General features: G+C 54.2%; 7 protein-coding genes across 7 annotated transcripts; 5 read left to right on the forward strand and 2 right to left on the reverse strand.

The window, feature by feature from the left end:
- Positions 1 to 144: 144 nt before the first annotated feature.
- Positions 145 to 892, forward strand: POSPLADRAFT_1055046 (hypothetical protein; the record flags this gene model as incomplete). Its single annotated transcript, XM_024480598.1, has 2 exons — positions 145 to 659; positions 727 to 892. The coding sequence occupies 2 exons, from the start codon at positions 145 to 147 to the stop codon at positions 890 to 892; spliced, it is 681 nt and encodes a 226-aa protein (XP_024341221.1).
- A 568-nt stretch (positions 893 to 1460) lies between these two features.
- POSPLADRAFT_1180064 (hypothetical protein) lies at positions 1461 to 4834 on the forward strand (the record flags this gene model as incomplete). The annotated part of the gene is made up of 9 exons (XM_024488721.1): positions 1461 to 1622; positions 1681 to 1818; positions 1872 to 2123; positions 2183 to 2291; positions 2342 to 3927; positions 3982 to 4125; positions 4177 to 4359; positions 4415 to 4477; positions 4538 to 4834. The coding sequence occupies 9 exons, from the start codon at positions 1461 to 1463 to the stop codon at positions 4715 to 4717; spliced, it is 2817 nt and encodes a 938-aa protein (XP_024341222.1). The 3' UTR covers positions 4718 to 4834.
- A 163-nt stretch (positions 4835 to 4997) lies between these two features.
- POSPLADRAFT_1180066 (hypothetical protein) lies at positions 4998 to 6399 on the forward strand (the record flags this gene model as incomplete). Its single annotated transcript, XM_024488722.1, has 6 exons — positions 4998 to 5047; positions 5099 to 5194; positions 5285 to 5530; positions 5896 to 5995; positions 6124 to 6298; positions 6351 to 6399. Coding segments are annotated over exons 1-6 (681 nt in total), but the record flags the coding sequence as incomplete, so codon positions are not given.
- Positions 6400 to 7337: 938 nt separating this feature from the next.
- POSPLADRAFT_1039400 (hypothetical protein) lies at positions 7338 to 7979 on the forward strand. The gene has a single exon (XM_024477537.1). It carries the CDS (start codon positions 7492 to 7494, stop codon positions 7714 to 7716), a length of 225 nt encoding a protein of 74 aa, XP_024341224.1. The 5' UTR covers positions 7338 to 7491; the 3' UTR covers positions 7717 to 7979.
- On the reverse strand, positions 7339 to 8661 carry POSPLADRAFT_1180068 (hypothetical protein; the record flags this gene model as incomplete). The annotated part of the gene is made up of 5 exons (XM_024488723.1): positions 7339 to 7977; positions 8043 to 8277; positions 8331 to 8394; positions 8451 to 8494; positions 8549 to 8661. 5 exons carry the CDS (start codon positions 8659 to 8661, stop codon positions 7744 to 7746), a joined length of 690 nt encoding a protein of 229 aa, XP_024341225.1. The 3' UTR covers positions 7339 to 7743.
- Positions 8662 to 9488: 827 nt separating this feature from the next.
- POSPLADRAFT_1045475 (hypothetical protein) lies at positions 9489 to 20541 on the forward strand (the record flags this gene model as incomplete). Its single annotated transcript, XM_024478766.1, has 25 exons — positions 9489 to 9498; positions 9539 to 10097; positions 10152 to 10747; positions 10805 to 10934; positions 10996 to 12520; positions 12572 to 13871; positions 13924 to 15107; positions 15158 to 15345; positions 15405 to 16181; positions 16601 to 16649; positions 17013 to 17075; positions 17099 to 17164; positions 17460 to 17506; positions 17557 to 17591; positions 17651 to 17814; positions 17873 to 17874; positions 17929 to 17990; positions 18045 to 18061; positions 18207 to 18304; positions 18631 to 18646; positions 18804 to 18838; positions 18904 to 18973; positions 19773 to 20180; positions 20233 to 20259; positions 20503 to 20541. The coding sequence occupies 25 exons, from the start codon at positions 9489 to 9491 to the stop codon at positions 20539 to 20541; spliced, it is 7467 nt and encodes a 2488-aa protein (XP_024341226.1).
- A 1070-nt stretch (positions 20542 to 21611) lies between these two features.
- Positions 21612 to 22074, reverse strand: POSPLADRAFT_1045477 (hypothetical protein; the record flags this gene model as incomplete). Its single annotated transcript, XM_024478767.1, has 4 exons — positions 21612 to 21694; positions 21748 to 21814; positions 21870 to 21995; positions 22051 to 22074. The coding sequence occupies 4 exons, from the start codon at positions 22072 to 22074 to the stop codon at positions 21612 to 21614; spliced, it is 300 nt and encodes a 99-aa protein (XP_024341227.1).
- Between the last annotated feature and the right edge of the window lie 276 nt (positions 22075 to 22350).

The following is a 22350-nucleotide window of genomic DNA, read 5'->3' on the forward strand; positions in this document are numbered from 1 at the left end:
CATCGACTCGTCCTTCTGTGGGTCCCGTCCCACAAGCACATTGACCCGAACGAGTTCGTCGATGCGCTCGCCAAGGAGGCTCTCGATGCGGACCAGCCGGACTTCGTGTCCTATTCGCTCGCCCTTGCGCGGGTCAAGGCTCGCATGAAGTCCAAGTGGGATTGCGTCGCCTGTGATGCCAATGCCGTCCACTATCGGGGTCGCCGCCTGTGGGTGTCCGATGATCCCCTGCTGCACGGTACCACTGCCGCCACCACCTGGCTTCTCAAGCACGCCGGCAAGTCTAACGCGGACGTTGCCCGCGCGGCGCGCGTCCTGACCAACCACTTCCCGTGTGGCGAGTATCGCGCTCGCTTCAACATCCCGGGTCCCCAGGACTGTCCGTGCGGGGGTGGCCTGGAGACTCGGCACCACATCCTGTTCCAGTGTCCATTCTGGATTCGCACGAAGGCGCCGGTGGCCTCTTCGCTCGCGCTCCCCCACGACGACCGCACCCGCCAGTTACGCGCCCAGTGCGGCTGGTCCGCGGGCGACGTCCTTGAGTTCTTGCGGCTGAACCCCATGGTCTCTACATTTGGGTGGGCGGAGATTCTCGCTGAGGCGCTCGCCGACCGCGCGGCCGGGCGTCCCCATTCTCGCGCAAGCTCATACCACCGAGCGTGTGTTTCGGTGGCGTCGGTTTTACCAGGATCGCGGTAAGGTCCCGGAGCTCGCCTGCGCTCGCAGTGACGACTTCGACGCCTTCACCGCGTGGTGCGCTGTGGAAACACGCGCTGATAACCTCCTCGTTCTCTGGAAGGAGCGGGATGCTCGCGACGCGTCACGCTCCCCCTTCTCATCTCGCGCCTCCTCCAGCCCGGCGCCTCCCCCGGAGCCGGCGGGCGGGTGGTAGATGCCCCCCCCCTCCCCCCGCTGCCTCCGCGTCCTCTCGCTCCCATGATCCGCGCGCGGCACGCCGCCTGCGCATCTCGAGGATCGCTCGCGCCCCATGCTATCGCTGGCGCGCTCCTTGTCCGCCCGAAAACCATAGGGCATTGACATCTTGCGTTACTCTCATGTTTGTTTGTTCCCGTCTGGGGGCGCGGAGCCCATTGCTAAGAGCTACTGGAGGCTCGTTCACACTCTTCATGTACCTACGCTGTATGGAGTATAAACCCGTCGATTTTTTTAAAAAAAGAAGTGCCTGCGCGCTTAGGTGCTAGTATGAAGCGCCCATAACTTAAAGTCCACGTGTTATGCGGTCAGCGCGTCGCGCTCACTGCAGGTTCTGGCTGCCGCATGGTCGTCAGTTCCGTACAGCGAGGTCTCTATTCTCAGCCCTTCATTCTGGCTTACGCCTAAGCTACTGTATACCTCGGAGCTCGTTTGGCTAAGTCCCTGTCTTCGTTGCGAAGGCTTGCAAACAGTCTACCACTGGCAGAAGGCGTTTCGCCGACGATTCACAGCAGCTATACCGCGCGATGGCATTTCCTGTTCCTGCTCACCTGCCTCGCAAGAGGGATCCACAAGATGTGTCAACCAAGATACTCACGAAGATCTCTGGGGCTACCACCAAATCCCTGAGTGCGCAGCTAGCCTCGTCCTGGATCACGGAGCTCGACGAAACCCTCTCACAGACGAAAGTGAGCCGTCTGGATGTTGTGCTGTCGCATTGTCCAACATTGAACAAGGCTGTGACAGGAAAGAATACACGAACGCATTGCCAACGACTTGTCTGCGTTCAATGAACAAATGACCAGTGCGAAGTCGATCCAGGAGCGCCTGCAAACCTTGACGAGCAATGTCGACCAACTGGATAACAGGCTCTCGGACCCTCAGGTACGTAGTCTCAGTAAAGTGCATGCTCACCCACCCACTATCATATACTATAGTCAGGACTTGTTCCGACTCTTCTAGGCACCCTTATCCAGCACGGGGCACTTGCTCAGGAAAGCCTGGATGCAGACGTGCACTCTCATGCGCTATCTCGTTTGCTTCATTGCAAAGACGAGTATTATATGCTTGAAAGCCTAGTACACGAAGGAAGACTCCCGGAGGCAGTTAAGGCCTGTCAAACTCTCGAGGCCGCTCTCCAATCGTTACCAGAATACTTGGGCCGCAGTTCCGTCATCGTGGATATCAAGGTCAGTCCAGGGAAATACATTCTGCATAACGCAAATATCTCATTTATGCATACGTTAAGCGCAACTTTGCTGCGACGCGGGCTCGCGCAGAGGAACAGCTGACTGATGCATTCATGCGAAGTGTGCGAATATCGCCATCCGACATCACGATTTACCCCTCCATACAAGGTAAGCATTGTATGCCACGCTACCATGATACATGATCCAACGCATACCAGTCAGGCAGACAGAGACCATCCTGTCATTGCCATCCATAGTGGCCTCACTATCGTCGTCGGCTCTGGCATCTCATCTCTCCTCCCTACGGCGCGATATTACCACGCACTATGTCGACCGCATCCTCAAGCAGCCTGCAGATGTCACGATTACGTCCAATAAAGTCCTCACGGGAACAAACGAGCACAAGCTTTCAGTGTTCCTTTCACCTCCAGACACGGCAGCGCTTCCTTCGCGGCTTCAAAATCTATCCATGGTGTTCACATTCCTCGACGAACATCTCTTCCCTTGCCTACCGGAGTCGGAGCGGTCGTCGTTACCACTGTCTCTATGCAAGCCGATCAGACAGGCACTACTCAACTATCTCCTTGTCCCATCAACACCTTCATCCATGCATGCGCTGCCCGACTTCCTTGCACTAGCCAAGCAAGCGCGTCAATTTGAGGAGGAATATATCTGTTCTATACTTGGCGACCATAACAGCGAACGCGAGATCGCCGCATGGACAGATGGCATTGCAACACATTATGAGCGCAAGCGACGTGCGGAACTACTAGAGAAAGGAAGACTGATAGTAGTCGCACCGGAGGACGAGAGTCGTGTGTTCTACGTGGACGTCCCTATCCTCGCAGAACAGGATGTCAAGAGCGCTCAAACTGTCCCCGACATCAAACCTAAGTCGATCGAAGAGGAGGCTGAAGTCGCATGGGACTTCGACGATGATGTTCCGAGCGAAGAACCAAGCGAAAAACTGTCCGAACCCATGAATGAGGAGAACGGATGGGACTTCGACGACGATGTGGAACCGGAATCCGCTGTCGAGGCTGAACCTCAGCCAACAGAATCGAATGCATCTTCAGACTCCACTATTGCGGAACAAGAACAAGATCCTGGAGATGCGTGGGGCTGGAATGATGACGACGCTTCAGAAACCCTTAACGGCGACGATACATACGAGGACGATCCCTGGGGAGACCCGTGGCAGGACAACGCTGCCAAGATTCAGTCGCAAACAAACGGATCAGCTGCCCAACCAAAGCCTGCCAAACGTTTCGAGAGGTTGACCTCCAAGGGAAAGGGCGCGCAGGGCACAGAGTCACCTCCTGTGAAATCCCCAGCACTCATACCTCCTCCGCCTCCAACTCCGCTTATGCCTCCGCCGCAGAATCAGCCGAAACCTATTCAGCCTCGTCCTTCCGCGCCAACGAAGGAGACGTTTATGGTGTCAGGGCGTACGAAGGACCTCATAGGACACGTACGGAGTATTCTCGATGAAGCCACCCAACTAGCTTCATCTGGGGCGCTTCCGCAAGCGTCTTCCAGCTCACCGTTAGGCTTGATGTTGTCACAGGCGGCGCCCCTAACTCTTGAACTATTCCGCGCTATCTATCCCGTGAAATTCGCCTCAGCATTTGAGAGTGTCCCCAAACTGCCCATGCGTTTTTCCAATGATTGCATACATCTGAGCCTGGAGGTAGGGCATATGTTGGCGAGCGCGCGTGATGTCGCGCCGTCAACTAAGGAGAGGTTGGCTGAGTGTGAAGATCGCCTTAGGGTGCTAGGCGATAGCTGGTTTCAAGAGACGATTGTATGTGGCGATGATATTCTGTGCTGCTTGTCTGCTCACATTTATCCGCACAAGGACCGACAATGTCGCAACATCAACGAGATTCTCGTCGAGGCAGACGGCTTCATTGAAACAACGGATCAGGACCGTTTCGACCGATGTGAGAATGCAGTCAATAAGGTCCTGCAACGAATACGACGCGTTGCACAACAATGGAAGGTATGCTTGGCATGATTTGACCTTTGGACTTGACGACCAATGCGAGATCAGGCTGTATTGAATAAGAGCAAGTTCTACGATGCTATCGGTTCACTGGTAGATGCTGCGTTGTCTCGTATCCTTGCGGATGTCCTGGCTTTACCGGATATCACTGAAGCTGAATCACATCGGCTCAATGAGCTATGCCACATCCTTAATGCTCTCGAAGGTTTGTTCGTTGAGAATGCTGAGCAGGTGGGTGCGATGCTGCAGGCATCAGTTGTCATTGACGCTGAACCTTTGCCGCCAGCCATCATTTGTCGTTGCGTATGTGCCCTCGTGGTTGAAATTCTCCTATTTATCGGAGCTCCTGGTAAGATCGTACTCATCTCCCTGGCCCGCCACACCTAAGTTCTATGACACTGCTTTACAGGAAGCGTCGATTGCCGATATCTCATACCTATTTGAAGAGGGCGCGCTGGTCGATTTTGAGATCGATGAGCTTGTGAAGCTTGTGAAGGCACTCTTCGCAGACACGCCATTGCGATCTCACACAGTAGCTAAACTTCTTCGCGGGCACCCTACCGCACAGGGTACCAATGCACCACGATGATGCGTTTGGATGAGATCGTCGAGGTTCCGCTTTTGGACTTACCTATACTTCCACTGTTTTAACTGTTGTAGTACATACGACCTACCTGCATCCATACAGCTACTGGGTTCAACGTGGACTTAGGCTGGTTGAGCGACAAGCCTGTCTTGAGTGAGAGGTCGGACTCGGAGGACCGCTGCTGTCAGTGCACGGACCACGTTAGGATAAACAGGTGCAAATATTCACCAGTCCAGGCGCCACCCGCCAATCGCGCACTGTGCGCTCATTGACGACCTTTGTATCAATCTCTGCGGTCCACTTCCCACTACGACCGTTATGGCGACACTCGAGGTACACCTGCTTGGTGAAAGGGCACTGCTTCTGTGCTAACTCTCCCTGTAGAGCTTCGAGTCGACTCTCAAAGAGGTCGTGCAAGCGAAGCGATTGTCCGCGTCCAAAATGACCAAACTCACTGATATCGCATTGAAAAGCATGGAGGTGCGTCCATTTTGCTCCTGATATGTTAACAAAGCTTACGGGATGATGTCCGCTTATTGCATGCGTCACTCTCGCTACGTTGTATGGCAGAACGATACACAGCTCGTGTCCGTTCTCTTCCGGACGCACAAGTCATTGTCTGTGCAGGCCAAAGTGTCAAGCTTATATGTCTTTGATGCTCTGGCGCGAGCAGCCCGAAACCAGGTGAACAAGCAAGGACTTATGGGCGACTTGAACTCGCAGCAAGGCAACTGTGCCACCTTTCTCTTAAAGGTGGAAGGTGTCCTGGATAGCCTATATCAAGACCTTGTTTCTTCTGGCTATACTGAACTAAAGGTTAGTTGTCTATTTTACTGACCATGCGTAATCTGGAGATTGGGATGGCCTATGCTATCTCTCGTAGTATATGTAATATCTTGACATCGCCTCAGCATGCCACCGAGCCACTGGATATCTTAAAGAGCACGTCGCCGAGCTCTAGAGATGTTAGAACCTTTAGGCGACACCCATACATGCTTACATCACCTAGACGTTGTCGCGTTGTAGAGAAAGACGCGTCGCGTTCAAGGTTTTACTGACGCGCTATCACATGATCGTCTTCAAGTTGCATCGGAGACTCGACGACACCCGAATCCTTCAGTCGAGTCAAATATAGAAGTCATGTATCCTGACTGCAGCCCTCGGGCGATGTTCATTTACAGGAAAAGGCGAAGAAGGTGCTTGACATTTGGATCAAGTCGAACACGTTCCCGTCCGCAGTGTTAGGACGGCTATCGCAGTATTTGAAGGAAGCTGAGAAAGGTGCATATCGTTGTCTACGTTTGTTCGCTAAGTACAATTTCTGCTTGCGTAATTTCAGTAACATTTTGCCACATACCGCCGAGTCGTTGAGTGAGGATATGAACTGAAATAATATCTGTTCGTGTTAGAACCCGAAAAAGTAGTCGCACCTGCTGCAGACGCGAAGAGTGCGACCAATCCCGCATTGCCGACTACGCCCCCACAAGCGCCGCCCACTGCACCCAGTGATTCCTCATCAGTCCAATCAACATTGATCGCTCTACTCAGCCAAGCGGCCAATGCAGTAGCATCGAACAATAATGCGTAAGTTTGTTTCCGCGCGTTTTGTGTCCCAACCGTGCTCATAATGGATCAGCCAAACAAACTCAAATACAGCCACCAGCGCTCCTTCTGTTACTCCTGCGCTGGAGCCTAATGCGCTTGCATTGTTGCAGCAACTTACGCAGGCAACGAAGTTGGGGAGCGGTGTCCCTAAACAGCCCGTACCGTTACCCGTGTCATTAGTCCCATCGTCGACGTCTTCAACAAATGCTGTTCCTGTAATGCCTCCTGCCGGACCGAGGGGACCTCTGCACCCTCCGCCATATCGAGACGCCCAGTACGGCCACAATCATAGAGAGCCGCAGCTTGACAGATATGACGGGACAGACCGTGGCAGAGACCGTAATGATTACTACGATGACCGCCGTGACCACAGAGGCGGGTTCAGAGGCGGCTTTCGAGGCCGTGGTCGCGGTAGATGGGACGATCGCGACCGGTACAATGATCGAAGTCGAGATCGGGAGTGGACTCCTCCTCGAGGCAGACACAGTCGATCGCACAGTCCCCCGAACAGACCAGGCGGGAGGAGAGATGTGAAACCGTACAGCCCGCCTCGGCGACCCTCTATGCCTCAAGATTACAGGAATAGACCCGCGAATTACCCGCCAGGACCCTCCAGAGCTCGCGGACCGACATTGGATGAATTCGGGCGCGAAATCCGTGCAGGCTCGACAGATTCTACCCCTTCCACTTCTATACCCACCGGGCCTGGAGGAAACTATCCACCAATTGTATCTGCCGCCCGTCGTGACTCAACTCACTCCGGATCCGATAATCGTTCTCCTGTACATAATGGTCCTGCTTCGCAGTCCCCTCCGAGTAGACAGACCGATACAGCTACTTCACAAAAGGGGTTGGACTCCTTCGACATGACGACGTTCGATCCATCCTCTCCTGCTTCGTGGGAGGCATTGGGAAATGCCTGGGCTGTAACGAACGGGTATCTGCCTTCCCAAGAAGAATTGATGCAATTCATGTTTTCGGGAATGGCGGGCAACCTTCCCATACCCTCTCAGCCCGCTACACAACAAGGTGGACTACCTCCAGGACGAGAACCAAACGGCGCACATCAGCACGACGGCCCGCTAAATCGGGGGTCATGGCGGGGTGGCAGAGCAATGGGCGGTAGAGGGAGGGGGCGCGGGGGAGATTATAGGTACGGCAATGGCCGAGATATGGGGAAGCCACCCTATGAGGGGGATTCCTCGGCTGCTTATGGCTCAGAATATGCCGTGCAAATTGACCCTAGCCCTGCGGATGATCCTGGCAGCCTTATGGATACTTCTGAGGAGCTCCCGAGCATAGGACACAATGGAGGTGGTCCAGGAGACGTAGGGCGCATGCAGAGAGTGGGCGACAGATGGGTCTTTGTTCGAGCTGAAACATCGGGAGTCGCATAGCGCGGCACATCATATTCACAGTCGTAACTATACTTGCTCAACATCTGCGGTGTGTCCCATTCCCGCTAATTCGTAGTCATATCCGTTTGTTTGTCTTGCCGTTTCGTTGGTGTATACTAGGCGCGCACGAGCGGCCGTGCGCGTGGCTTGCGCATTTTCTATGATGTAGGAGAACGGGCTGGGCCAGTACGTCAGGTAGCAGACGGTGGCTGACCCCATCCCAATTATACTACCGACTATCACGTCTTCCTTGTGGTGTCTCTAAACAATGCCCGACATTTCTCCATGAGTGGAGGTTAGGTGGATATAAGGGAGACGCCACGTACGTAGTCCTCGAGGCGGCTGATCGCCACCCAGGCCGCGAAACACAAGGGTAGCAACGATAGGGTAAGCCGGGCCAGTCTGCTAGCAAGGAAGGACCGGCCAGGAGCAGGTCGAGTGATGCACCACGCTCCTGTCGCTCCTGCGATCCAAAGCGAGAGGAACATCATTCCCGAGAACGCGGTAGAAGAGTGCCCAGAGGGGAATGATCTTCTTCCATCGAGCACATCCTCTAGTTTCCTGTGCTAGATTTTGATGCTGGCCCTGAAAACAGGGAAAGAAATACAACATACCCAGTGCACGCCTTGAGAGTTTTATCCCACTTACAGGTGTGCAGAAAGTCTGGGCGTAATCTGCCTACAGCAAAATCGAATGATATCGTGATCGTAGAGGTGAGAAGAATATGTACGTACCCACTCTGTTTTTCAATACCTCAGTGATGACTTCGGAGAACCCCCTGATATGATTGATTAGTGAGTGGGACGAAACGAATAGCGGGAAAAATGTGCACATTCCCGCCCACAATGCCAGGACACCATGATGAATATCAATAGCAGAACGTCGTAGGAGTCCCGCGGTCACCACAAGAACAAGAGGGGCGAAGAATGCAATGTTCCAGTTCATCGTCCCACCGATTCTACGGCAGCATGATTTTCAGCATGACTTCAGGATGTTGAACGAGTGCACTTACTGGCTCGAATGATGCTTGTGGTCGATGACAGGGTCATTGCGATCGAATTCACGCTCGTATGGTGGCAGCTGTTTGACGGCACCCGCAATGAACCACATCAGCAGTGTGAACGACCTTGTGCGTTGCATTTAGACGGTCGTATCGTTTAAAGGTCTCTGTAGCCTCACCAGTCTACAACATAAGATCGGTCAAGCCACTTAAACGAGTCTTCCCCGAAAATGTGTTTCAGTCTATCGAATACGCGGTCTGATACAGAAGTCATTGTAATGACCGGGAACTGATGATACAATCGTCCACGAAGAATATCAATATAAGCCAACAGTGGTGGCCGCTATACGTACGGCTTAAAATTCGAAACTGCAGTGGATTTGATCCAAAATTGTTCGGCAGGAAGTCCAGAGATCACAACGGGCAAAATGCTGATCAATCAGTTCTTCTCTATGCGATGAGATTATGAAATGAGATTATGAATGCGGTATGTGGCTCTGGACGCACGTTCGTCAAGCTCAGCGCTTGACCTATTCAAAGCAAAACAAATGTGGCTTGACGATGGGAGCAGATGCAACAGCCCTGCAGAGGGATTGTAGGATTTGACAGCGAAGCAGTCCTGAGTCGTGCGAAGCTTCCTGAACTCTCAGGCATGAGAAAGGAATGCATTCTGCCAAATTGAGGCCAAACATAGCAACTCGACAGGTACCCGAGCGGTGAAACCGTGGCCCCCGCCAAGCGCTTGGAGTCCACGCTTAGTCACGCGTCTGTCATGCGTGATGGTACGTGAACGTGACATTCCATAATCTACAGTCGCGGCAGCTACGACGCGTCGTTTCTCCACATTCCACATACGACCCTTCCGTCCTTGCCTCGGCAGCATGGCGAAAGGATCAAAACCAGGCCCTACAAAGGCCCAGAAGTCTATAACGTCTTTCTTTGGGGGTGCCAAGGCTCGGGCTGAACCCGAAGACGTCGCCAGTGGCAGCGAGTCGTCCGATGACGAGGTAGAGGCTCCTTCGGCAGAGACATCGACAAAAGCAAGCAAACGCGCTGCTCCCGAGTCCTCGGACTTGCCACCTATTCATGACATACCTTCTATCTTCTCTGATCTCGTTGAACGCGTCCCTGAGATCAAGGCGGTGGCTGAACGCTTGCAAGGACGAAAACTACGCGTAGCCACCATGTGTTCCGGTACGGAGTCTCCACTGCTTGCTCTTGAGCTCATCCGGAGATCTATCGCTGGACACCACGGCGTGAACTTGGAGTTTGAGCACGTCTTCTCCTGCGAGATTGAGCCGTTCAAGCAGGCGTACATTGAGAGAAATTTCAAGCCGCCATTGCTGTTCCGTGATGTCTGCGAATTAGGCGACAGTCATGCGTATGTCTTATTTTTTTGTATCCCACTCAATCCAATGCTTGACTTGTATCGTAGCACAACTGCATATGGGTCGCTGGCGCCTGTCCCCGGCGATGTCGACATTCTGATTGCAGGGACTTCTTGTGTTGACTATTCTAATCTCAACAATGAGAAGCAAGGCATCGATGCCGATGGAGAATCGGGTAGGACTTTTAGAGGAATGATGTCCTGGGTCAAAAACCATCGGCCGCCACTGGTCATCCTCGAGAATGTTTGTAGCGCGCCATGGGATCGAGTTGTAGATTATTTCAAGAAAAACAACTACAGCGCGACACACCTCCGCGTCGACACGAAGAATTTCTATATACCTCACACGCGCACGAGAGTATACCTTCTTGCTGTCGATGAAAGGGGTTCCAGCCTACCGAAGGAGTGGGTACAGTGGATCAACAAGCTCAAGAGACCAGCCTCATCGACTCTGGACGCATTCCTTCTTCCCTCGGATGATCCGCGCATCCATCAAGCGAGGGAGAAACTCGTCTCTGAAAGCTTCAATGGCGTTGATCGTCGCACCGGTCGCACGGACTGGAATCGATGCGAGTCCCGGCACCAGCGTGCAAGGTTAGAGGAGGAATTGGGGAACAAACGTCCACTCACGAGTTGGGACGAAGGTCAGTCTTTTTGTTTCATTATTTTCGGATTGCGGTCTCATCTACACGTTTGAAAAGGTGGTTTCTGCAAGTTGCCGGATTTTGCATGGAACGATTGGGGCGTCGGCCAGGTCGAGCGAGTGTGGGACTTAATGGATATCAGTCTCCTACGGTCAGCAAAGAAAGGTGTCGATCCGTCGTACAAAACGTAGGTTTCCCACAAATTGCGCCGAGACCGCTCTTGCTGATATACCTCTCCTCGAACATAGGCAAGTTTGGAACCTGTCACAGAATGTCGACCGCACGATCGGGTCCAACAAGGTTGGCATCTGTCCGTGTCTGACCCCAACCATGATCCCATACATCACGAACCGTGGCGGCCCCATGGTCGGACTCGAGGCACTGTCAATGCAAGGTCTCCCTGTAGATGAGCTGCTCTTGACCCGCGAGACAGAAGATCAGCTGGCTGACCTTGCCGGCAATGCCATGTCGACCACCGTCGTCGGTGCTTGCATGATGGCTGCCCTCATCGTAGGGAGGAAGCTACTTAAGGATGGTAGCGACGAGCGGACTTACGAATCGAAGAACGACATGGAGGTGGACGATGACGACAATGCGCCCGACGACGCCATGGATATCGACAATCTGGAGGAGGGCAGCGTCTCTGTCGAAGATCGCGTGTCGGGCGAGGACCAGCTCGTCGAGGAACCGCTCGACCTGACGTCGACAGCCCAAGTTGCCCTTACCACCCTCCTCGGTAACGCCGAAAAGAGCGCGCGTCTGTGTGAATGCGAGGGTCGAAAGAGTATCACAGATCGTCAGCTCAACCGATGCCAGGATTGTGGTTCATCCTCTTGCGTCAAATGCGGTGGTCGCCCGGAGCACAACTTCGAGCCTATCGACGTCCAGGCTCACCCGCGCCTGTCACCATCTGCCTTCGCTAAGGAGTTGAAGTCGACGCTACCTATGTCCCTCCTTCTCGCGAATGTGACGCAGCAATCACTCGATGATTTGAAAGTGGCGTCTGGGGTCAATATTCCTGCCAAGCGCTGGTCCAACTGGTGCGCGGCTGTGCTGCGTGCCGCCCAACAGGAGCTGCGTTTCGTCGAGCCCAAGCGTCAAGATATCTGGGCTGCTACATACGAGTCGCCCGTTGCATATCTCGAATTACAACTGCACCCTCAACAGCCGGAGTGGCGTCTCTTTGCGAAGCCGGAGGACCACGAACCAACGAATTCTGAGATCCGGAAGCTACTGGAGATGCCAATCGCCCGCTTCGTGTGTCAAGATGGATTGTTCACTGGGCGCTGGGATTTTGCCTTCCCCCACGCCACCTCTGTCCAGATTTCAATTACTGGCGACGAGCCTGTGCCCTCCTGGGAACAGAAGATCGGCCTGCAGGGCAAGGAGTTCCTTGACAAACAGGTCAACTCCAGGTTGAAGATCCAGGTCTCTGCGGCAGATCGTGTCCATTTCGATCGGGATATTTCTGGGGTCTACACGCTGCTGGATAAATGCGGCACTGCTAACTCTGCGCTACATAGGAAAGCGTCCGGTGAGCGGGACGCCCATTTGCCGCCGCTGTTCCTGTTGCTGGATCCGACCCGTTGTGGTGATTCCAACGACGACAGCTTCGTTATTTCCATCAGCAAGCGGCGTTACGAGTACGGCGAGACGCGCCCTATCATCTGCCAGCTGGAATCGAAGTGGAGACAGTCTAATACTAAGGAGACGGAGAGCGTTCGTTGTCACATTCCATACCAGTGGATAGAGGCCACCGATGCGCGCTTTGTGGTACGTCTTGCGCCTGAGCTTGTTACAGGCATTCAATTGACTTGTTTTCAGCCTGCACTTGGCCACGACGCACGCTATTCCGTTCCAGGCGACCATCTGAATGTCAGCGTCTCAACGGTAGCTTGTGGAAGCGCCAACGCGCTCCTCGTCTGCCGAGTGCCTCTTCTTGACCAAGCCGGTCCAGAGTGGCCTCGAGGAACGTGGGAGGAGGTGGACAAAGTTCATGAGCGAGTTACCTTCAAGGCGTTAGCGTGGCTCATTGAGCGCATCCGGAACGTCGGAGATCACTTCAGCGATTGGCAGGAGGCCGCATTGTCTCAAGATCATGCCAACTGTGAGCGATGCGCCCCTACTGCCCCGGCACTGCAATGGACGAAGGTGAAGAAGCGTGTCGTCGCTATAGAGGACACTGCGCAGGCCGGTGAATATGAACGCAGTCTCAAGCGTCGACCTGCGCCTTTTGTGACGCAGCTCAAGCTCGAGGAAGATGGTGTTGGTATTGTTAGAATTGGTGTCAACATCGCTTCCTTGACGCACCGTGCCATGTCTCGACTCCCGACCGTGGGCAGAACGGAGAAGATCACCGTCTCGTGGCGCCTAACGACAGACTTCACCCCCGCCGCCAAGATCCAACTCCCGAAATTCAAGCTGTTGAGTAATCGGCATGACGAGGAGCGCAAGCAACCTCCCAGCTTCAAAATCCCTCTCCGTCCGGAGCAGCTGCGCTCGCTGACCTGGATGTTGGCGCAAGAGGCGACGGATGCTACTCCTTTCGTCGAGGAGGAAATCTCAGAGGCTATTCTTGAGCCATTGGGATGGAGAGCAGAGGCGCGCGCTCAGCGGCCGGTCCACATCCGAGGAGGGGTTTTGGCTGACGAGGTCGGATACGGGAAGACTGCGATCACCCTTGGCCTCATCGATTGTACCTCCAAGAGTGTCGACAAGGAGTTCAACAAGATGAAAGACATGAAGGGCAAGATCGCAGTGAAAGCGACACTTGTCGTCGTCCCTCCTCATCTAACGCGGCAATGGGCCTCGGAGGTTAAGAAATTCACTGGAAAGCGTTTCAAGGTTGTCGTGCTATCGACGGCGTCGAACTTGAACTCCCTCACCGTCGATGAAGTGCAAGAGGCTGACATTGTTGTCGTCGCTTCCAACTTGTTTCACAGCAGCGTGTACCTCGCAAATTTGGAGGCCTTCGCTGGTGCTGGGAGCTTGCCTGTTCAGGATGGGAGGTACTTCAATGCCCGACTGGAAACAGTTTTGTCCTCCTTGCGACGCCAAGTCGACCGCCTAAGAGAGGAGGGCGCCACTGCAGTCATGGACCAAATCAAAGAGGGTAGAAAGCTTGGTGAGTGCATTCAGCACATTTGTCCTCAGCCGCGGTCTCATGTACACCACAGACGACGATGAGAGCAACTTCTTTGTTGCGACTAAGCGGCTGAAGGGGAAGAGCTACAGAGAAGCTGCTACTGCTTCGAAGACTGAGCCTAGCAATGCATCGTCAAAGTCGAACGGCAGCTCGCCTTCCGTTAGCCCACGGACAGGCATGATCGTGGAAGTCGTCATTCCTGTTTCCAAAAAGTACACCTCGTCCGCAACTTCCAGTGTCGCCTCTACCTCAGCGACCGAAGCTACAGAGGAAGAAGACTCCGATGCGCCAAAGACTCGCCCACGGCGCAGAATCCCGAGACGTGCGATCCAGTTCTCGGACGAGGAAGAGGAACAGGGCTCAGACGGCGACTTCGAGCCGGATGACGAGGAGCCCAAGCCCAAAAGGCTGGTAAAGAAGGCCATATATGTCAAACGGGGCAAGAAGGCGGCTGTATCGTCGGACTACGAGGATGAGTCCGCGGAGGAGACACAGTCTGAGGAAGAGACCGGCATCGACACGTCCATGTCGATGGCGTCTGAAGATGAGCTACCCAAGAAGCCTGTACCAAAGTCGAAGGCGAAGGCGAAACCGAAAGGCAAGGCTGCGAGCAAGAAGTCCACAATGACTTCTGACGATGACCGCATGGATATCGACGAGCCCCCGCCGTCCAAGGGCAAGGGAAAGAAGGTCACCAAAAAGCGGAAAGCCGAGGACGACGACGCACGCCCGGCCAAGAAGAAGAGGAGAGAAGATACTGACCCCTGGAAGCTTGGCTCGCATGCTGTCAAGAAGGACTGGACGCAGATGCAGGCACCGCCGATGGAGATGTTCCACTTCGCCCGCAAGGTCGTCGACGAGTACACCTACCTGGATGGCAAGATTCACTCGATGGTGACAAACCTCACGGCGGAGAGACACTGGGTCTTGTCTGGTACCCCGCCCATTCATGATTTCGGCGCGCTCAAGACTATTTCTGCGTTCCTGAATTTGCATCTCGGTGTCGATGATGACGGAGAAGGGCAGTCCGTGCAAGTCAAGAAACGCCGTCGAGAACAGACTGGTATGTGTATCCCATTTCTAGTCCGAAGCGTTGCATTGACATTCAGTCCAGCCGTCGAGAAGTTCCACTCCTTCCGTGAAGTGCATAGTCTAGAATGGCATGCTCATCGCCATGAGATCGGACAGGCTTTCTTGGATAGATTCGTTCGTCAGGTTTGTGGTGTCCATTATCAATACGTTGTAGCGACTGACCGGAACCGCAGAACATCGCCGAGATCGACGAGATCCCCTCGAGTCAAGAGCTCAAGCTTGTTAACCTCCCAGCTGCGGAGCGGGCCATATATTTGGAGCTCGAGCATCACTTGCGAGCCCTGGATATGACCGTAAAGCGTGGCAAGAAGAGCGAGAGCGACCGAGAGAAGCGCGTTGCTCAAGCTCTGGGCGATAGTAGGTGCGTGCTTGTTTGATTTCAAGCATTATTGGTCTTGTCTAACTCTACAATCTGAATAGTACTGCTGAAGAGGCTCTTCTCAAGCGTTGCTCTCACTTTGAGCTCGAGACATCTGACAAGGAGAACGCTATGAAAGCCTGCGAGGTCATCGTTGAAGAGCGAACGAAGCAACTCGAGAACTGCAAGACCGAGTTGTTGAAGAAGCTCGGGGAGGCGTTGAAAATGGAGAAGAAAATTGGCAGGCTGCCCGATGAGTCACTCTTCCAGGAGTATGTCCGCGTTACGCGTAACGAGGGCGTCGGCGACCACGACGCGACGGAGCAGGCGCAGGCACTGCTCGACAAGGCGAACGTTCCTCGGTCGCTCAAGTCAGCCACAAACCAGGCCGAGCGGAACAAGGGCAAGAAGGACGAGCACCTGTCGAACAGCACGAAGGAGCTCATCTGGGAGCACCGCGAGCAGACGCACGAGATCCGCCGGCTGACGAAAGAGCTCACAGGGCGCGTACGCTCGCTGCGCTACTTCACCGCCGTGCGCGACCTCCAGCGGCAGGCGGACACGCCGGCTACCGTGTCGTGCCCGATGTGCGAGCAAGACAGCGTGCCGATCGAGGAGGTCGCCGTGCTATCGTCATGCGGCCACATGGGCTGCTTGAAGCATGTCATGGAGTGTGCCGAACGTGAGGAGTGTGTCTACGCTGCGTCGGGCGCATGTAACGCAGCAGCGCGTGTGCTCAACGTAGTGAGGGGCAGTACGCTTGGCGTCGACGATGAGGCACGCGACGGGCACGGCAAGCACTACGGACTCAAGCTCGAGCAGGTCATCCATCTCATCCGGTAAGTGTATCCTTCTCACGTCCTGTCGAGTAGCGTGTTGATAGAATGGCGGCCTGCAGGAAAGAGATTCCGAACGACGAGCGCGTGCTCATCTTCGTGCAGTTCCCGGACCTGATGAAGAAGGTTGCGGAGGCCCTCGAGGCGAACAAGGTTGCGTTCCTGGAGATCAAAGGCTCCGCGGCGCAGAAGAGTAAGAACCTGGAGAAGTTCCAGAACGACAGCTCGGAGCGCGTGCTGTTGCTGAACGTGATGGACGAGAGCGCAAGCGGCGCGAATTTGACGTCCGCGAACCATGCAATCTTCCTTTCGCCGCTGCTTGCGCCGTCGCAGGAGATCTACGATGCTTGCGAGACACAGGCCGTCGGCCGTCTGCGGCGCTTCGGGCAGACGAAACATGTCTATATCTATCGCTTCCTCAGCACGAACACTATCGATGTCGAGGTCTACGAGCAGAGGACGAGGACCAAGGTGCAGTGAGTCACGAAAGCTACCATCATTTGTGTTTTTTTTATAGAAATGCTACTCGTATCTATCGGTAATGTTCTGGTCAGTTATCTATAGCTTTCTTGCTTAGCACTCAACTTGCACTCTCGATAAACCACCCTGCATTCATCTGTATATAGGCATATAATTGGTACTAAGATTGGAGCACGGGATATATTGCATTTCTAGTCGGGCGTTTACGCGCCTTTGCCCGATACGAACAGCCGGGTCCGTACCAAACAGTCCGAAGTCAAATTGTCGGCTCTTCTCCCCGTTAGAGTGTTCTAAGAGCATAGGAGTAGTGTCTTAACTACCTGTATAAGAATTATAGATCGTACGTGATTGCAGCCTGTTTCCAGCCTTACCACCGACAGCGCTGACCACAATTCCATATCTGGTCTAGCCGTCGCAGTCCTGTCCACGTCTGCTATCAGAATTTCCTCCTCACGTACATCCGCAACTGCGGGCTCCACAAAGAAAGACAAGGATCGCGCCTAGCGGTATGTAAATGCGAATTCTGGAGTTTGACTGAAGAAGTCGCGTCTACCTCATCAATGCTCCTTGTGGTGGCCATGAACATCCGCATGGCCCGCCGATTTCTAGCGAAGGCCGCAAAGGGCCGGGATAGGCGACGCGAGATTTGACGGAACTTCTTTCTGTGTTGTAGCAACCGTGCCTGATCCGAGATCGGACGATCTGGAGTAAATCTCCCGATACCCCAGTTCTGTTATAAGTCCGCCTTGGGTACCCTCGCTTCGGCGCACCCTTGAGCCCGCCGCCACAGCCCATGCGCAGATGCTCGCCATCCCAACTCCTGAGGAGGAGACGTTCATAGAATTTAAGTGAGTCCCGCACGTCCCGTCCGCCGGAAGCCTCATTGATGAACACGTAGTTCCGTATATAACTACTGCACCATGGTTGCGTCCGGTGCGTGGGCAATCACATTCATATATTTGGAGATTTCTTGGCCGACTCTCTACACGCAGTCATTATATTTTATGACTACTTCCTTACTCTGTCACAAGAGATTGCTTTGGTTTGGAGCAAACAGTTCACCTTTGTAGCCCTCGTCTTCCATATCAACCGATATACGGCGTTCGTATGGAGTATCTTCAACATACTCGCTGTGTTTCATTGGCATAGTTCCGAGGTACGTCGCTACAGCCAAAAACTGACACATTATTCTGACGCCAACCTATCTCGTGTAGAGGTATGGTTGTTAATGGAATGTCCAGAGCGAGGAACCTCATGTACATTCCTGCAGCTGCAATGCGGTCATCATTGCAGACGACGCTCTATTCCTGGTGCTCTACACCACCTGGGCTGGTGGGTTTTACTCCACGTCACGAGCGCTGTATGTCCATTGATTCCGTGTTACAGCATTCTCGGCCCTGCGTGTGTTCGCCACCAGCGGCCGCGATTGACGTCCAACTGTCGTTACTGGAGTGCTAGCAATGGCACCGTTCTTCGCAGGCCTGGTATGTATTGACGTCATATCCGTCGCGCAATCTCGGATGTCTGACATACCAGTATGGTCATTAGGTGATGTTTGCTTATTCTAGACACACTGTCGTCAGCTCCTTCGGGATCGGCAATATATGCAACACCTCATATGAGGTTCCATTCCCTACTATCTCAAAGTACGTCTGTACGCCCTCGGCATGCCACGGAGGTGTCTGATGGTGTCCGCAAGAGGTACGGCTCGAGCACAGCCCGCTTGCACCGTTAGCTTAACGAGCTGATCGATGGCGGCCTGCTATGGCGCCCCCCTCCAGTTTCCATCTTCACTCGCTCGTGTGTGATTGCGTCAGACCTGATTGTACTCCTCGTCATTCTCTTCAACACGCATAATGTAGTGACTTACTCGGATGTGATGTCCACTGCGACCTCCACTGCGGCACTCCTGAGACAAGATGGTAACACCGCTCTCCGTCGAAGAATCCCCCGTGCTGATGCGTTCCGACAGGTCTTCAATACTTCCTGTGAGCATCGGTGCTAGCTGAACATCCTGGAGCTCGCTCAAGCCGGTTTATAGGATACTACTTGTCCTCAACGTGCTAGACATGTCACTCTTTACCACCAATGTTGGTTCCATCGTGATCACAGAATGTGCTACCGTGCTGAGGCTGGCCACAATAGGTCTTTGATAACACTACATCCAGCTTCACCATCCCGTGCGTGACTGCTCCCACATAGCTCCCAGAACGCTATGCTGATACTACGCCCCACATTCATACAGTATTGGCGCGATTGTCATCTCGCGCTGTCTCCTGAACCTCCGCCAGCTGGGGCACGACGAAGACGAAGAGGTGGGTGGCACGCTCTCCGTCCCTCTACACCGGTTGGCTGATCTCTTCCTCTCCTCACCTCTGCAGACACAACACTCAACCGTCAATTTTGCGTCCGAAGCCACTGACACCAGTCTCATGACCCCAACCACTGCATATGGGACTTCAAACGGTGGACCTTCTGTAAAGGCTACGTTGCATGACACCCGGCTGACTTGTATTTTTTTCAGAGGGATTTGGAGATACCAGTGTATCCAAGGACGTGTTGGAGCTGCGTCCCCTCACGTCCTCAGCGTGTACCTCACCGGTCAGCGAAGGCGACAAGGCTATGTCGGCACTCCCGAGCGTCGAGATAGTTATAGCCGAAGGCGAGTGATGACTGTGGGACAGTTTTGGAACCCCGGAATATTCTTGATTAATGTAGAGTGTAATTGATAGTGTACATCATATATACTCAAACAGATAGTGTTTGGGTCGGACCCAATTTGCGACAAGCGCTGGTCGTCCTCCTTGAGCAAGGAGCGCTGAGCTCTCGTGCACATTATCTGGACACTCAAGCAAAGCCGCTTCATACATTTCAGCATCCGCACAGTGCAGGCTCGTCGTCGTCCCACTTACTTCTAGCCTTTACAGCGTGCCGCTTGACAACCTCGAGGAAGCTTCTACGCGTGCGTAATAGCTCGCATGTCTACACAGCCCCGATCTCAGCCTGAGTCTGCATTCTGTACTTCTGGGCGAAACAGTCTTCTGGACTCCGAGTCGGGGAGCACTATAGCGACACTTCTTCGCTCTCCGTGCTGTCATGGTCAGACTTCTACAGCTCGTCCTATCTTTGCTGCCTCTGTCTGTCTGGGAGCGACCAGAGGTGCTACCTGAATCTTTCATATATTCAACCTCGCAGCGGAATGCAACCAAATCAATCGCCATCGTGGGTGCCGGCAGCGCCGGCCTTGCCGCGCTCAAGGCCATCCTCGACCTCCCACCAGAGACCCGTGCAGGCTGGGAGGTCGTCCTATACGAGCGGCGGCGCGCTGTGGGCGGCGTCTGGCTCGGCGACCCGCCGGGGTACGAGCCGCACCCGCCAGAGGTGCCCGAGACCCCACTGTACCCGCTGCTCAAGACGAACACGCCGCACCCGACGATGACGTACCCGCACTTCCCGTTCGCGGAGGGCACGACGCTCTTCCCGCGCTGGGACGCCGTCGAGCGGTATCACGCGGACTTTGCGGTGCGCCACGACCTGACGCCGTACATCCGTTTCAACCACACGGTCGTCGCAGCTGACTGGCGCGGGGATGATGTGGCGGGTGAGTGGCAGGTCGAGGTGCATGCGCATCATGGCGATCCGGATGGGGAGCTCGTGATGAGGCGGACGTTCGACCATCTCCTCGTTGCGAATGGGCACAATCACTACCCGCATGTTCCTGTCTGGGAAGGGACGGAAGAGTGGTTGGCGAGCTCGCCAGCAGCCGCACTTCCACGAGAGATTCTGCATTCGATATATTACCGTCAGCCAGAGAGGTACACAAACTATACAATACTCGTTGTAGGTGCAGGGGCCAGTGCGTACGACATCGCTATGCACGTAGGCCCACTAGCACGAACGGTGAGTGTACACTTAGTAGCATACTAATAGCACAACGTGACGAGATACGCTATAGGTCTACCAATCGGTCAAGGCAAATAGTACAACTGCGCCTTCCGCTATCCCGAAATCAACAATCTCACACTTCACTCGCGACTCCGTCGTCTTTGACGATGGCACCTCGTTAACCGACGTCGACCGCATCATTCTTGCTACTGGCTATGAACTGCGTGTGCCCTTCCTTAGCGCACCCCACTCCTCCGTCCTACTCACCGACAATCACGCCACGACCAACTCGTCCACCGCGCAGACCCTGACGACGAACCTGCGCTACCTCTACCCGCTCTATCGGCAAATCTACCCCATCGCTGCGACCGTACCACCGACCGCGCTCGCGTTCGTCGGGCTACCCCTGATTGTCGCCAGCTGCCCGTCCGACTACGCGCAGGGCGTGTTCATCGCGCACACGCTCGCAGATCGCTCGCTCCTCCCGTCGCGCGCACACATGCTGCGCGAGTTGCTCGCGCGCGAGGCATCCCTGCGCGCCCGCGGGTACGACCCGTACGCGATGGGGCACAAGCTGCTGGACGGGCGCACGGAGACGGAGGACTACCAGGAGGCCCTGTTCGAATTCCTGAAGAAGCGCGGTGCGCTACCGGACGACGGGAAGCGGTATGTGGAGAAGTGGCGACGGTTGTCGTGGCAAGAGGCGGTGTGGCTGTACAGGGGATGGCGGCGACTACAGGGGGCAGGGCAGGAGGAAGAGCGGCGGTGGCTAAAGGGCGTGGCGACGGAAGACCAATGGGCTGACATGCTGTATCGGCTGATAGAGTGGCAGAGACGGTGGGAGGAGGAACACGGCGACGGTATGCCACCATTAGATATATTGATCGAGTAGATGTTTGCTTGTAAGACATCGTTTCAATTATAGTACTCACGGGTGGTCGCAGTCTGTTGGGGAGAGGAGGTTGGCTGAGCTCGCACCATAGAGGAACTGAAAGCAATAACATTAAAATATACAGCTAGAGGTACACACTGAAGAAATGATTATCGTCCAGTATCGTCCATGCACGTCTATTTAGCTGACATCACGTAGCCCGTTGTATCAAGGACCTGCTTGCCGCATATTGCACACACACCGCGCTTGTAGGCACATCCTGAAGGAGCCTATGAGTTTCTGACGCGGCAAGCGGATGCAGATAGAACGCACCATGACAATACTTGGCTTTGTTCTGGGTCGTGCTTGACTTACAGTCTCTACACTTGCCTTGATAGGGCTGCGACGAGCTCAAAGTCAGCTACACGCATGACACTTTAGCACCAAACGCATACCTGGAACCTGTTCTTGGAGCTCCCTGGTCTACTCAGGAGCTTGTTCTCCCCGACTCTCCGCGAGCCGTCCTTGATGCTCTGTGAGCTCGCGGTGAATGGGTCCGGTGCAGCTAGTTTGGACAATTTCTGAAATAACCTCGTGAATATGGTATAAAGAAATCGAGTGAAGAAATCGACATACACTCTCGCATTTCTTGCAGACCATGATAGTGAGGAAGGGGAGATGATGGTATACAGTCAAGGGCCGTCTGCACAGACTGGACGCCCCGATCGCTTACAAACACAACAGTTCAAAATAGGCAAGTCCAGTAGTTATTCAAACAGCGCCACGACCTCGACAATGTTGGGCCTTTCGGTCTACTTGACGATATATTTGTTCCGGCGTAACTACTTACAGACTTGCTCTTCTGTTTTATCACACATAGAGCAAATGCCATTTTGCAGTCAATACAGAACATACACGCAACTTTAGGAGCTACAG

Source organism: Postia placenta, assembly GCF_002117355.1.
Source record: "Postia placenta MAD-698-R-SB12 unplaced genomic scaffold POSPLAscaffold_4, whole genome shotgun sequence".
Lineage (NCBI taxonomy): Eukaryota > Fungi > Basidiomycota > Agaricomycetes > Polyporales > Adustoporiaceae > Rhodonia > Rhodonia placenta.

Excerpts from the sequence above, each read along its gene's own strand:
- POSPLADRAFT_1039400 (XM_024477537.1), top strand. The coding sequence starts at position 7,492 with ATGGGGAAGCCACCCTATGAGGGGGATTCCTCGGCTGCTTATGGCTCA.